This window comes from Phacochoerus africanus, chromosome 1 (genome assembly GCF_016906955.1).
Source record: "Phacochoerus africanus isolate WHEZ1 chromosome 1, ROS_Pafr_v1, whole genome shotgun sequence".
Classification (NCBI taxonomy): domain Eukaryota; kingdom Metazoa; phylum Chordata; class Mammalia; order Artiodactyla; family Suidae; genus Phacochoerus; species Phacochoerus africanus.
The window spans coordinates 15,755,083-15,771,241 of record NC_062544.1 but is presented as its reverse complement, the minus strand read 5'-3'; the positions used below and the strand labels follow the sequence as shown (position 1 = coordinate 15,771,241).

Genomic DNA, 16,159 nt, shown 5'->3' with positions numbered 1-16,159 from the left:
TACACACATGTTCATTTATCATCTCCCTAGGGCTGTGTCTGTATGACTGTGCACTTGGGGGGGGGTGCATGGAGCACAACGGGGGAGGGGGGTTTGCATGGACCACTAATAGCGTGTTTCTGGAATCCCGATGTTAAAGGAATAATGTGGCAGAGGGTGCTCAGGACATGCTAAACCCTTTGCCCTTCATCTCATCCTGTTTGACTTCAGAAGAAACCTAAATTTTGCTTTGGGGCGCTCTGGCATACAACTGCTGGATCCTGTCCTGAACTCATCCTCCTGGGTGACCTCTCCTTGGCCTTCCTTCTTCTCTAGTCTTTGGAGCCCAGGGAGGCTGCCTGTATTGTCTCTAAGCACTTTGGCCATGATGTCAACCCAAAGAATTGAGCATCCCATCTCCTTCCTTTTTCCCCACCCCAAAGTCATTTCCTCTTAGTTCACTACCTGGGATTTTGATGCCTATGTTCCTTCTGCATTATTGATACACACAGAGAGAGAGAGAGAAAAAAAAGGAACTTCTTGAAATTCCCCCAGAAGGTTCTGAGAGTTGTTTTCAGTGTTGCAACTTGGAACAAGTCAGTTTCTAGTTTAAGTTTCCATCAGAAAGCCTAGTAGGAGCAGGGTATATAAGGTCCAATAGTAGCAGTAGCAGCAGAAGCAACAACGGTTTCAGACCCGACGAACTCTGCAGGCTGACCAGAGCAAGGTAAGCACTTCCCTAGGCCCTGCCACCCCTTCCACAGGCCCGTAGTCTGTCCAGGGGTGGACACCATTCTTGTGCTACCCCTGTACCAGGCATCGTGGAGTGCGTGGACTCCTGAAAGCATTACTTTCTGGGACACTAGTGAAAAGTCAGTGCTTTGGGGATTCATGTTTAAAGTATTAGTTTTAAAAGTCAACTAATAATAATTGTATACTAAGGTCTGTGGACAAACGCATATTTTATAGAAAAGTTTGTCTTGTTTTAAAGTGGTATGTATGTAAAAGTGTGTTCCTTAATATTAATACTCACCAGTTAAGGGATGGTATAGTAACAGCTTCCCTTATAACTACAAACTTTTTGAAAGCTTTTCATTCAGTAAATAATAATGAATTCTATAAATAATTGAATTCATACGTATACCGCATAAGTGAGCATAGTTGGTCCCATATTTGTGACAGGCTTAAGAGCTGTGACAATCAACTAGACTGACAGCTGGGTTACCCAGATCTTTTGCATTAACTAATCACTTTAAAAATAGAAAGCAACACCAATGTTTAAAACTACTTTCTGAAGTTTTAAAATGTGAGAAGGAAGAAAAATGATAGTCTACTGTACTGGTGTCTTACAGTTACCCACGTAAATTATGTGCGACAATTTTCAGGTTAAAAAAAAATAACAATCAGGTTAAAATATCATTTTAAGATAAATATTACTAAACTGGAGCTGATGGCCCAGTTTTTTCAAATAAGGAATTTCAAGATATTAGAAGGAATTTGGGCAGCCTCTTAAGAGTTCATTTTACTGAAATTTTATGATTTCTGTCTATTCACACAGGCTTCTAATAATTAATGAAACCCCTCTAGGCTGGACCCTCTCTGCTAGACTCTGGAATAAGACAGACATAATTTCTGCCATCAGAGAGCTCAGTATGGTGGGAAAGAGAAACATGAAAGAAGTAACTCTAGGGGGAGTACCCCTCATGGTGCCACAGAAACGAATCCAACTAGGAACCATGAGGTTGCGGGTTCGATCCCTGGCTTCACTCAGTGGGTTAAGGATCCAGTGTAGCTGTGAGCTGTGGTGTAGGTCACAGACACCACTCAGATCTGGCATTGCTGTAGCTGTGGTGTAGGCTGGCAGCTGTAGCTCCAATTCAATCCCTAGCCTGGGAACCTCCATATGCCGTGGGTATGGCCTAAAAAGACAAAAAAAGAAAAAAAAAAGAAGAAGAAGTAACTACAGGATTTCAATTGTAATCAGCCCCATGAAAGGAGGAATGGTGCTCTAAGAGGAAACAGCTGGGAGTCCTGACTTCATCAGGGCACCAATCTGGATACTTTATGTTAATTACTTCATTATCTTTTCATTACAACCAGCTGCCCATTTTGCAGATTAAAAGTATGGGGCTCAAAGAGGTCAAATGATTCCTCCAGAGTCACACAACCAACAAGTGGCAGAACTGGGATGCCAGCGCAGGTCTGCCTGTCTCTAGAACTGGGACCCTCTGCATGTGCTACTCACACCTCTTATGACTACGTCTTTTTATTTTTAAATAATAATTCGCTTTTCTCATGAAAAAAGTAACAAGCAGAATAATGCTTGAAAAAGGGATGCCCAGCCAAGTGTCACTGGCATGCCCATGTTGGCACCAGTGTTAAAGAGCCTGAACACACCTAAGGGCCCTGTGTCCCTCCTACAAGGATTTCCAGAGTTTAGAAAACGAATGAAATTATTTTAAAATGTTTAATTCTTCAAACTCTCAAACTTAGCATGCCGGAAAAATGTGGGCTGTGGAATAAAACCCAACCACCCTTTCAGATGGGTATTATGTCCATTTTATAGCTGAGGAGACTGAGGCTCAGATTGTAATTTGGCCAGTATCATGAAACTAGCAAGGGGTGGAACCAGAACTGTAGCCCATGGTTTCAGGGGGTCTAGAGAACAGCAGGGCATCTGCATGCTGCTCCCTTTTTGGTTTCCCCTGGGTTTGATTCAGACAGTGACCCACCACCATCTGCCACCTTCTGCCAGTGTCCTGGGGTTTCAAATGTAGGTGATGCAAAGATGGGAGTTGTTTTTAGAACCATCACCATGGATCCCTTGGACCTGAGGTGCCGTTCACCTGAAATTCTCAGATGCCTCTGACTGAGGCCCAGTGAGGAAGTGCCAGGCACCTAGCCAAAGGGAAACCCCAGAGTTAAGAGAGCATAACGGAATCACCAGGAGGTGCCAGGAATCTCTGCTGCTTCCCATCCCAGAGTGCCGACATCTGGGTTTTGTAGGCCTGTGTAATTGCAGCACCTCTATTTCCTTATCCATCACATACAACACAGAGGAAAATCAGATTTTCCCTTTATCTCTTCCCCTTGGTACAAGCTAACACGTGTGATTGGCTTCCATGATTTGTCATCTCCCTGCAGGCTCCCAGCAACCCTTTGAGATGGATATTTGGTCAAAAACTTCAGTCTTGTTCTTCATTTAGCCCAATGGTTTCTGGAACCATGTTCCCAAAGAACACTGGTGCTCTCCAAGATAGGTGGAGGTGTTACAGACTGGAAATAAATAATAATCACTGCTATCTAATTCACAGGTGGGGTATAGCAAGATGTTCATAAACCCTGGATACTAATCTAGACTGAGTTTCACTCTAAGACGGTGGCTGATTTAGCAGAAAATTATGCATTTCTTTATCTCATGGTGGATAGATCAATATTTTATGGTCTTCTCCCAAAGAGCATCTTGATTTTCAGGGGCTCTGGACCCTGAACATGGATTACACCAATGGATCTCGAAGAATAATCCTCAAACCAGCAATATCAGCTTCCCCTGGGAATGTGGAGGAATGCAGATTCTCAGGCCCCCCCCAAACCTGCTGAGTCAGACATTCTAGGGTCAGGATAGGAGTGGAGGCCAGAAATCTGTGCTTAAGCAATGCCTCCAGACTATTCTGACATATGCTGCAGTTTGAAAACCACTGGTTACATAATGTGGGAGGAAGTAATCTTTGAGTTAGAGCAACTGCAGTCTAAACAGGGAGAAAGAGTAAACCTCTCCAACAAACTCTAGCCTCATAACCAGAACTTGAAAGATGTCTTCAGTGTTACCTTTCCTCCCTCAGTCCAAGTCCTTTAGGCCTGGGATCACTCACCACACATACTGCCTTGTGCTATAGTAACACAGGTGTCACGTTTCTCGCCCCAGCTAGAGAGAAGGTATTCAACACACTGACTTAAGAAACATTTGGGGGGAGTTCCTGTTGTAGCTCAGCGGTAAGGAGCTTGACCAGTATCCATGAGGATGCGGGTTCGATCCCTGGCCTTGCTCAGTGGGTTAAGAATCCAGCATTGCCATGAGCTATGGTATAGGTCGCAGATGTAGCTTGGATCCCTCATTGCTGTGGCTGTGGGGTAGGCTGGCCACTGCAGCTCCTTTTTAACACCAGGCCTGGGAACTTCCATATGCCTCAAATGCAGCCCTCAAAAAGCAAAAAAAAAAAAAAAAAAAATGCGGAATGAAAGTATTTGCACCTGGAAGTCAGGGTCCAGGGTAAAAATCCCTTTTCACTGTCAAATGCTCCAGCTCAGTGCCCCTTATGTAGGAGGTACCAAGTAAATAACGTCTAAATGTCAGACCAACAAACCATGTTCATTCTCTTAGCCTTAAGTTTCTCATCTTGAAAATAAGAGGATCATATCCGCTGGCTGGCTTTAGGTCTCTTTTAGCTCCAGATAGTCTGGGGTTCTCTATTTGGAGATGTTCTCAGCCAGAGACTGGCAGAGGGCTTCTGGAATTCACTGAGTATTAACCTGGCAGTGAAAAGAAGAAAGAGGAAGATAAAGATCAAAAACAATGTACGATAGAATGTGAATACGGTTTCCAAAGGTGACTGCGTAACTATTGACATTCTCTCCTCTTCTTGCTCTTGTCTTCTCCTCTGTTTCTGCTCCTCCTGCAGATGCACCTTCAGCAGCTGGTTGTCTCCTGGTTTTCCCTGGTTTGGCTGGCATCTCCCATCGTGGCCATATGGGAACTGGAGAAAAATGGTAACTAGCCTTTCCTAATTCTCTACAGAGGCCCAGCATCTAAGCCAGGACTGTCAGGCAGTCCCTGTTGGGAAGCCAGACTGCAGTGGGCAGGCCTGCACTGGGGCTTCCGAGTGAGAGCCATCACTCCGGGAAAACGTGGGTCCATGTCCTTGCTTCACCCTTGAGGGTACCTGTATTGTTTGGCTTCCACATTCGATACCAGAGAAGGAGGTTTTTGTTGACTGTGGTTGAAGAAAGGATGTGGACTTTGCCAGTCATACCAAAACCAGCTGTATCATATGATTAAGATTCCAAAGTGAAGGATTTGAAATGTTTAAGACCTATGTCCTATCATCTTCCGTTCCAGCACAAATTATCACCCCCTCAGTTGGCACCAAGATGGCTTAGCTCTGGCCAAGCACTTTGGGGAAAGCATGGACTTTAGATTCACACTGACAGGGGTTCCAGTCTGATTCTGACACTTATTGGTTATGTGATTTTGAGCTGGGTCACCTCTGGGCCTGAGTTCCCTTGACTGTAAACTGAGGATTACAAAATAATACCTACTACATGGAATTTTTTTTTTTTTTTTTGGCTTTTTGCCATTTCTTGGGCCGATCCCTCGGCATATGGAGGTTCCCAGGCTAGGGGTCGAATTGGAGCTGTAGCTGCCAGCCTACGCCAGAGCCACAGCAACACGGGATCCGAGCCACGTCTGCAACCTACACCACAGCTTACAGCAAGGCCGGATCCTTAACCCACTGAGCAAGGGCAGGGATCGAACCCGCAACCTCATGGTTCCTAGTCAGATTTGTTAACTATTGTGCCACAACGGGAACTCCTACATGGATTATTAAATGTACTAGAGAATGCAGAAAACAACAGATGAAGAAGTGACAGTAAATGTTAGCGAGTATTATTGTTTGGGTTGTTTACAATAACGTCTCTGGTGATTCAAGAGAACCTATTTATTACGCCAGTGATCAATAAAAATTATTAGTAGAACAAAAGGTATTATTAGAATAAGAAGTTCTCTCTGTCCTTCTAGTATCTCACACACAGTAAATATGTATTAACGGAGTGTGAGCTGGCCTGAAAGACCCCCGGATGTTTCTCATTAAAGGCAACTGAATAATGTTGGTAATTACTTTCTTTAATTGTATAATAGTAACAGTGACTATTCATTGAGCAAAGCATCTCACAACGTCCATAAGAGATAGGGACTATTTGCACCCCATTTTACAGATGTTAAAAATAGAGGCTACAGAGATTAGGTCACTTACCCAATTTCACATACCTAGTAAGGGTGGAACAGGAACTTGATCCCAATTGTCTTGCTTCAGTGCTTGTGTTTAAGGTATTTGAAGATGGTTTTACAAGAAGGACATGAAGCAATTGTTTCCTCTGTCCTTGGACAGCTGAGCAAGAGGAAATAGTTATACATTTAAAATGAAGACATTTGGCTGATGATCAGAAATGATCTTTCAATAGGGAGGAGGATACAACGCTAACATGCCTGAAAAAAATTGGGGGCTATTCCTCCAGTCTTAAGTATTTCTGGAAGAAGGCAGAGCAGGTGTCTCTGCTCTGCCCCGGGAGGGTTAGAGAGTTCTAGACCCTCCCCTGAAAAAAGATAAAGGCCTGAGTCAGATGATTATACCAGATCCCTTCCAACCCTGGGATTTTTCGTGAGCTCAGGAGTGTTGGCCCTTGCATGGTCCACCCCCAGTTACTTCTGATTTGGTAAACCACAAAAACCGCAGAGAGCAATGCAAGAAACACGGTGACGGCTTCCAATTGTGGAGGTACAATGAGATGCAGTCCAGCACAGGTTCTAGACCTGCCTCTTCAGGCTGCCTTCACAGCTGTTTCCCCTGCCCTTTGGCAAGGGTCTTGGACGGCTTCTGAGTCAGAAAAACGAGAGAAAGCCAAAAGGTGCCACGTGGTCTTGTGGCAGCAAAGCTGGCGATTTTGAGAGTTGGGCCCAGGCGCTTTGTACCTCTATCTCTATTACCCACTCAGTTTCAAGTCCCTTTGATGTCAAATGTAAACTTGACTTTCCACAGCATTTTACATTTGCATGCCGATCACCAGAGCCACCAGTTATAGGGCCCTTTAAGGGCACTGTGTCAAGCTCTTATATGAATTAGCTGGTGTTATTCATATATCCACCTTCTGGAACAAGTACTAGTATGTTGCTTATTTTAAAGATGATGACACTGAAACAGAGTAATTGATTGCCTTGCTCAAAGCCACAGGCTAGTACAAGAGATAAGACTAAATCTAAACCCAGACCTGTGTGACTCCAAAATCTAGGCTTTTAACCACTGTGACTCTCAAACTAGAGTGGGTTTCAAAATCATCTGGAGAGGTAAAAAACAGGTCACTGGGCCAGTGTCAAAATTCCTGATGCAGCTGAGAATTTGCAATGCTAACAGAGTCTCACCTGCTGCCTCTGGTAGTAGCTGAATGATCATGCTTTGGGAACCACTGCATTAAACAATTCCATCTAATTAATAATTGATGCATGCATGAATGAAGACTTAATGTGACATACTCTGAAATGGTATTCTTCACGTGCCAGTTTAGATACTAGTGTTGAAGACCCAATGCCAGGCTGCAAAGACAGAAGATCTGAGATACAGCTCTTGTGTTTCTAACTTGATGTAACCTTGCTTAACCTCATGGTCTCGGTTCCCTTCTCTCTAAAATGGGAAGACTAGGATCTGCTGCATTGCCTCATAAAAATGTAAAATAGCTTAAAAAAACAGAGAGAATGAAAATCTCCATTGGTGAGTTTCATGCAGTAGGGAACTAAATCCTTAAATCCCCATGGAAAATTGGAAGGCAGTTTCTCTGAACAGTTGTCTGACCATTGGTCTGTGAATAACAATAACAGCTAATGCTGAGTGGCAGCTACTGTGCTAAATGTTTTACCTGCTTTTTTAATTTAATCCTCACAACCTAATCTATGAGGCAGAGACTATTATTATTGCCATTTTACAGATGAGGAAACTGAGGCTCACGGTGATTAAGCATCTTTCTCCAATTCCCCAGCCAGCTAGTGGGGACAGTATGTCAGTGCTGGTCTATCTTTTTCAACACTTAGTTTCTATGAAAGTGAATTGTGTTGGAAGCTTCTCATCTCCACCAGGCCTTCAGGAAGGAATACTCTGCTGTTTTCATTTTTTGGTGTGTGAAGGCTTCCCTCACCAGCCAGCTAATCAGAGGTTAAACGGCAGCCTAACAGTAATGAGTCCATGAACACTATTAAACTCTGCTTCTGTCTTCTACAACCTTGAACCCAAGTGGGGCCCAGTTCCCTGAGATGATCTCAGTAAGCATTAGCTGTTTTGATCAAGTTTGTGCTTCAGCTGTGCAGATGCCCAGGTGGTCAAAAAAACACAGTCAGGGAGTTCCCGTTGTGGCTTAGTGGTAACTAACCTGACTAGTATCCATGAGGACTCCAATTCGATCCCTGGCCTCACTCATCAGGTTAAGGATCTGGCTTCACCATGGGCTGTGGTGTAGGTCAAAGACGAGGCTCAGATCCAGCATTGCTGTGGCGTGGGCGGGCAGGTGTAGCTCCAGTTTGACCCCTAGCCTGGGAACTTCCGTTTGCCACCTGTGCAACCCTAAAAAGCAAAAACAAACAAACAAACAAAAATCCTGGAGTTCGTGGAGCTTATAGCCTGACCCCCAATCCCTGTGCTCTCCAGTTTACGTCGTAGAGTTGGATTGGTACCCCAATGCCCCTGGAGAAATGGTGGTCCTCACCTGCAACACCCCTGAAGAAGACGGCATCACGTGGACCTCAGACCAGAGCAGTGAGGTCTTGGGCACTGGCAAAACCCTGACCATCCATGTCAAAGAGTTTGGAGATGCTGGGCAGTACACCTGTCGCAAAGGAGGCGCAGTTCTGAGCCAGTCACTCCTGCTGCTTCACAAAAAGGAAGATGGAATTTGGTCCACTGATATTTTAAAAGACCAGAAAGGTAATTCCATTCCCTTGGATAGTGTCAATTTTCTCTTTTGCTCCAAAAGAGATTAAAAAAAATAAAAATTTAAAAGGCAAGACATAATTATGTAGTTAAAGAAATAATATCAAGTCTCCTACTGACACCACCTGAAATCTACATTTTCCTTTGCTTTGTTTTTCCTTTGCTGGACACTTTGGGTTATTAGCCATCAAAATCTCATGTTGAGTTCATGGGGAGTGGATGCTTTTCCTGCTGTTCTTTTTAAATAACAGTGACATTACTGGACGGCGAATGGAAGTTAACGTGCATAGTGCATAACTCAGGACTGGGCTGACAGCCTTGAAAAAACTTAATACCTCCTTTCGATATGTAGTATACTCTACAGAATCAGCATCCTGTTGAGACAGTCCCAGTCTTTGCTGAACCACCTTCAAGGAGAACAGCAGCATTTTCCAAGGAAATTAATGGATTATCTTCACCATTCAGTGGCCTGTGATTCATCGCAATAAAAATCTTCATAATTTTAAAAGAAAGAAAACCCCTAAACACTGAATTTTTGTTCTTTTCAAATCCAGAGCCCAAAAACAAGAGCTTTCTAAAATGTGAGGCAAAGAATTACTCCGGACGTTTCACCTGCTGGTGGCTGACAGCAATCAGTACTGATTTGAAATTCAGTGTCAAAAGCAGCAGAGGGTAAGTGAAACCACTCAGCATTCTCCTAGAACTTTCTCACTCAGAAAATAAGGGCAGCCTAGCAATGGTCTATCAGTTAAGGGAGAAAATAAAGGCAAACCTATTTTTTTTCAACACCCACCCCCACCCCCACACATACGCCCTTGCCTAAATTAGGGAAAGAAGATGGAGATTTAAGCTAATTGCCTGAACAAATGTATGCATTAGGGCAGGACGTTATTGGGTTCTGGGAATAGCCTCTGCTGTGCTTGAACCCACTCATCCAAACTGCCTGGCGATGGTTCATTAAGGCTCATGGCACCACCGGGAAGGATAAAAGGAGAGATCGAAGCTAGGAAGGACTTGCCAGAATTGCCCCTCTAGTCAAAAATAGAAACAAGAGCTCTAGGGCATAGATCCTGAAAGCCCCAAGGCAGACTCCAAAACTCTGTGAAGCCTCTAGAAATTTTTCCAGGACCACTGCAATTCCCTTTTTCTGCTGCTGACACCACTAATCTGAAGTTCACTGTTTGTCCAGTGCACTTGGGCTTCCCCAGAGAAACCCGTCCCCAGGGATACAGAACCTACACTAGCCCCTCTAGGTGACTTCCTTCCCTCTCACCTAAGTTCCCAAACAATGTAGGACAACAGAGCGAACCCTAGGTGACTATCCTGGCCCGGCCACTATTTAACAGAGTAAATTAACCTTGGAGGTCTTACTTTTTCATCTTTAAAATGAAAATGCTTACTAAAGAAATGCTTGTACAAGTGCACAGACACGTAGATGCAAGGGTTACTGTGATGTTCTTGGTAATTAACAGGGCACGGGTTAAATGAACTGTGGTGCATGACACCCCAGCTTAATACGCAGTCTCAAATCATGGAGCAGTCCCCATAATGTGTTCAGAAGGGGGAACATGGTTGTTTATAAATATATATATATGCATATATATAATATAATTATTGCATATATAAAAATTAATTTATTTACAAATATATAAAGCTGCATATATGTATAAATGTATTTAGTTTTATACATAGAGAGATCCTATTCATAAAATCTATCTATATATATATACACAATATGTGTATGTGTGTGTATACACATGTGGCTATATGATTGCTTTAAGCAATCAGAGAATAATGTCTGGGATTATTGGTAATGTCGAATACAATAAGCTGTCAATAGTATTTCTATCTATGGAGTTAGAGTTAAAAAAGGAATTTGGATTAAAAGAGGCATACACATTTCATTTATAGACATTTTTTTCAATTTTTTTCAAATTGGTATATATTGATTTTGCAATTAAAATCAGGAAAAGAAATGGCTATTTTTAATAAGGAGATCAAACCAGGAACTTTGGCTCTAAAAAGGTTCAGATTCATTTCGGCCAGAGGTACGAAAGTGCAGAATGGTTTCTAAACATTTGTATTACCTAGAGGCAAAGCCTGTTCTCATGGAGAGGACATGAGAACGATCCCCTTGAGAGGAACCAAACCAGTTGGAGAAATCGTGTCCTCAGATGGCCGTCTAGCTGCCACTTCTAGGGATTCACCTGCCAATGAGGGATACAGGATAATGCCTCTTTGATTTCAGCTCGACTGACCCCCGTGGCGTGACATGTGGCACAGCAACGCTCTCAGAGGACCTCGGGGAGTATAAGAAATACAGAGTGGAGTGTCAGGAGGGCAGTGCCTGCCCAGCCGCTGAGGAGAGCCTGCCCATTGAGGTCGTGCTGGAAGCTGTTCACAAGCTCAAGTATGAAAACTACACCAGCAGCTTCTTCATCAGGGACATCAGTGAGTTTGCTGGATTCTATGTGCTTAATAAGGTTTAATATCCATCATAGGTTCACAGGGCCCCACACACTGGAATGAGGGGTGTACGTGCTTTATCTCATTTATTGTGCACCCCCCCCCAAGACCATTATGCTGTAGATACAATTACCTGCATTTTAAGGAAGAGGAAATTGAGTCCTAGCTGGGTTCCACTGCTTGCCCCAGATCTCACAGCTAGCAATTCAGATCTGCCCCCACTACAAATAGCAGACTCTTGATGACACTTCTATTCTGCTGCCCACGCATCTTCTGTGATGAATCCAAGAGCAGTCCCTGAAGCATGATATTTATATGCAGGACCTGAGCTTCCCCCTACTAATTGCAATTATTCCCAGGTAATGTTTCCCTAGCATTTGAAAAAGACTTTTTATTGGAATACAAACCCCTCCAAAATGGACATCTATTTTAATTGGCAGATGGAGATTTTGCCACTTGTCATTTCCTTTACTATCTATCCACTCAACAGGCATCATGAAAGAAGAGGTGATCGAATCACAGAACCTGCTCTAGCATTTGTGGGGAGACTACCTTTGGTGGGAAGGAGAGGGTGAGATTTTTTTTGGGGGGAGGGGCCACACCCATGGCATATGGAGGTTCCCAGGCCAGGGGTTGGATCAGAGCTGTATCTGCCAGCCCACACCACAGCCACAGCAATGCCAGATCTGACCTTCATCTGCAACCTACACCACAGTTCATGACAACACCGAATCCTTAACCCACTGAGCAAGGCCAGGGATCGAACCTACGTCCTCATGGATGCTAGTCAGATTCATCTCCACTGAGCCACGATGGGAACTCCAAGGGTGGCGTCTTGTGCACACAGGGTGGTGAGGGAAGGTCTCTGTGAAGAGGTGGCACTTAGCTGAGTCCTAAAGAAAAGATGTCATCATGTTAAGAACAGAGGAAAGAATACTTATGGAGCATTGTGCTAGGAGCCTTGGTCTTTGTGAAGAGAGGTGCTGGGTCCAGAGAGCCCAAGCCTGTTCCGTGGACTGTCCCCACCCCTGACCTTTCTGGAAGAAGGCACACTACTTGAGGATAGTCTTGTTGACCCTCATGACTTCCCTTTCCGTGCACAGTCCAATGGCTGCCACCTAGTGGGGGATTTTAAGAGAATACCTGAGTGGCCCAAGCATAGAGACAATTTGGCTATAACTGCTATTGGACAAGGCAGTGTCAGATTCCATGAAAAGACTAAAGAAAGAACACTAAGTGAAAAATCCCTCATCTTGCCCCCAGTGAAAGGCTTGGCCCAGTTCCAAGTTTGGGGCAAAGAGGGGGTTTGATTACAGAGAGGGTGACCCTTCACTGCAAGTCCAGATGTGAGGGTCTTGTTGTCTCTAAGAACTTTCCTCCAAGCAGAGGTGGTTCTGCCACCAGGGCCCGTATGATTGGGCAGTGATGAGAAGGATTCTGAGCCTAAAGGAGGCGGCCGTGGTGAATGCTGCCTCCCAGGGCACCAGCGGGGGTTCCTCGCATCTGCTAACCACGTGCTTGGGGAAGCTAAGTAACTATAATGTGGACTCAGAGCTGGTCGGACGTGAAGGTGGGATCAAAAGCCAGAACCACCTCATTCCAAGGCCCCCTGGGGAAAATAAAGGGTGTTTCTCTCTCTTCCACAGTCAAACCAGACCCTCCCAAGAATCTGCAGCTGAACCCATTAAAGAATTCTCGACACGTGGAGATCAGCTGGGAGTACCCTGACACCTGGAGCACCCCACATTCCTACTTTTCCCTGATGTTTGGTGTTCAGGTTCAGGGCAAGAACAAAAGAGAAAAGGTACGATGTGATTCAGGGGCCATCTATTCTGGGGTCAGCTTTATGCATGTCCACATCTAGGGGAAGATTAATGATGATAAGAACAGCCAATGTTTATTTGACATTTCTAGGTGCCTGAAACACTGCTAAGGGTTTCACGGGTATATCTCACTTAATCCTCACAGTTACTCCAGAAAGACAGGCCGTGTTATTTGTTCCCTTTCACTAGCGACGATATTTAAACTCAGAGAGGTTAAGGGAGTTGCCCAAGGCCACCCAGCCAGGAAGTGGCACAACCAGGGCACAACCTCAGTCTCCAGGACACCAAGACCATGTACCTAACCTCCCTACTGCCACCAGTATGGCTGATCATTAATTTTTGCTCTCAGAACTGGTCCTGGCATAGGACATCTGGGCTCAAGGAGCCTAATATTGTTTCAGATGAATGAATATAATGGATGACAGAATATTCCTACTCTCTCTCTCAGCCAAAAACAGATAATTCCCAGCTGTTCCCCATTTTGTGAAATTATTTTATTTTACAAAATGTTGGTGATTACATAGGCTATGGCAGTGGCTTTCAAACTTCCTTACCTGAACCTTCCTTAGAGGCCCTTTTATAAAGCCTGAGTCTCCTTGGACCCAAGTTTTAGAAATAACTGGATAAAGGGTGTAATGGTTGGCCTATGGCAGAATTCAGTGATCCAGTCACTTCCTAAGAATTTTTTTGTGGGGGAGGGAAAAGCTATTCTGGAGTATATGTTACCTAAATATTATTCAAAACCTGCATAGATACTTTCCCATGTAAGATCTGTATCATTCATAGGTAGTGTTTATAGCACACTTTCTACATGGTTAAATACTTTGCTACTTTAAACTGTACAACTCTGTGAAGAAGTGGTGATTATTACCCCTCTTTTATAAATGAGAAAACTGAGAATACAGAGCCTAAGACATTTTCCTGTGGCCAGAGAGCTAGCTAATAAGTTGCAATGCCTGGGATAGAACACGAGTTGTCTGATAAAAGGATCAGGATATGGTATTTCAGAACATCCAGGGGACAGCTAGAGCAAATCTGTCTCAGTCCCACCACTGGCCTGGACTAGGTGAGTCCACATGGGGCCCAGGCAAGGCAGCTGTGCTAGAAAGATGAAAGCTGGACCCAACACTTTATCCCTTAGAGCTTACAAAGTAGAAAAACTGAGTCTCTGTTGAGAGCTTCTGTCAGTAGATAGTGCAAATTCTACACACACACACACCCTCCAATGAATCACAAGTGAGGTGCCCCAAGACCAAGGTGTGGTTATAGGGGGAGATTTGTGCTTTGCCAAAATATGCCCAGTCCACCTTAAGACTGTGTTCCCAAAGATTTCCCTCTCCTTTGCAGAAAGATAAACTCTTCACGGACCAAACCTCAGCCAAGGTTACATGCCACAAGGATGCCAACATCCGCGTGCAAGCCCGGGACCGCTACTACAGCTCCTTCTGGAGTGAATGGGCATCTGTGTCCTGCAATTAGGTGAGCAGGCCCATGAGGTCCAGCCCAGACCTTACACACTCAGTGTACCCACATGCAGGACAATGGTGGGGATGTTGCAGGACAAGAAAAGGGGTATGGAGTGCCCAACACACAGTTGCCAGAGCAGAAACATACATTGGGTCATGAACAGATATTTAGTTGATGACCATATTATTCCATGCCCTATGCTGGGCACAGGGACACACAGGTCCTGCCCTTCTAGAAGGGAAGGCAAACAGAAGTAGCCAGAAGTCAGAGCATGGGTGGCCTGCAAGCTGTTCCCAGGAATGAGAATCTTAGCTGGGGATCCCTGGGGGCTATTCAGCAAGCATGGTACCAGCAAAATCTTCAGTCACATAAGGAAGGGCTGGACCCTTCTGACATGGGATCCCCAAACCCAATTGCCACAGATAATGTGTTATCTGACAAAGAAGGGTTTGCTGCTGAATTTCGAATCCATATAGACTTTCAGCTTTCTTTTTCAGGTTCTAATCTTGGGACGAAACCACGGAGGAAAAGTGGATTATGCTAAATTGTTAAAAGACATGATGGAGCAGACCCCTCCCCCAAAGATATTTTCTACCAACTTGCTTTTTTTTAGGATTATAAAGATGTCTTTGCTGTATTTTTTTATTTAAATGTTAAATGTCCACTGAAACAATCAACTAATTTATTTATAGGCCTTCCAGCTAGCAGATCACAGCTGACTTTTATGTTATTTAAATATTTAAGTAATTTATGTATTTATTAATTTATTACTATTATTTAAAATATGTGTGCCAAGATATATATTTCATATACTCATGACCTGATTTATGAGGAATGGGCCTTATTATGCAAAATGTGAATGTATGTGTTATTTATACTGACAATTTTTCAGTCTAGGCTGCAAGTGCCCTCAGTAAGAGTAAGAACAGTAAGAACATAATGTCCTAATTCCAGTGCCACAATACATTTTTGATGGGTGGGAACACGAGATAGTTAAATAAGGCATGGAGACCCAGACTCTTTGAGGAGGTCCTGGAGAGCACATGTTAGTTCCTGTGTCCATGAAGACTTCCTTGAAGGAGTGGTGGTAATTCAGGGCCACTGGTACCTCTAGGCAAGTTTAGCCTTTAGATACCTGAACGTAGAGCTAAAAAAAAGATGATTGAAATTGAAATTCAACTTCACTCCCCACCCCCTTCTATCTGTAAGACATAGGAGAGACATGATAAGTCTCTGGAAAGTAAAAAGATCTTATGATTCAAGACAGAAGACAAGTGTAGTTATGGTTAAGGACATAAAATTGTCAGAATTGCCAGTTGCTCCTTAATGCCACATGAAGAAGCAGACAGATGTGGAGGAAAAAGGCCAAGAATTTCTTACTTGTCAGCATGGGGGAACATGAGAAGCAGATGTGACCAGAAAGTGCCTAGCCATTAAAATGCTACTTTTAAGTAATGAATGTGCTTCCTGTAAAGTGATTCCATTTGTTTTCTGTTTACTTATTTATTTTTATATTCTGATGGTATACAAATAAAATATAATTCTTCTTTGCAATAATATTTTGTTGAGCTTTCTCAGTTGACTGGATATCCTGTCCCCACATTTACCAGGACTGCAGTGTTTTTCCACAACCACTGAAACTCTGGCCCCTCCTTGACACAATCTCATTTTGAG

General features: G+C 43.8%; 1 protein-coding gene across 1 annotated transcript; it reads left to right on the top strand.

Moving 5' to 3' along the window:
* Positions 1-612: 612 nt before the first annotated feature.
* On the top strand, positions 613-15,944 carry IL12B (interleukin 12B). Its single transcript, XM_047779581.1, has 8 exons — positions 613-706; positions 4,659-4,746; positions 8,448-8,723; positions 9,284-9,401; positions 10,978-11,180; positions 12,842-12,999; positions 14,366-14,497; positions 14,983-15,944. The coding sequence occupies exons 2-7, from the start codon at positions 4,659-4,661 to the stop codon at positions 14,495-14,497; spliced, it is 975 nt and encodes a 324-aa protein (XP_047635537.1). The 5' UTR covers positions 613-706; the 3' UTR covers positions 14,983-15,944.
* The last annotated feature ends 215 nt before the right edge of the window (positions 15,945-16,159 follow it).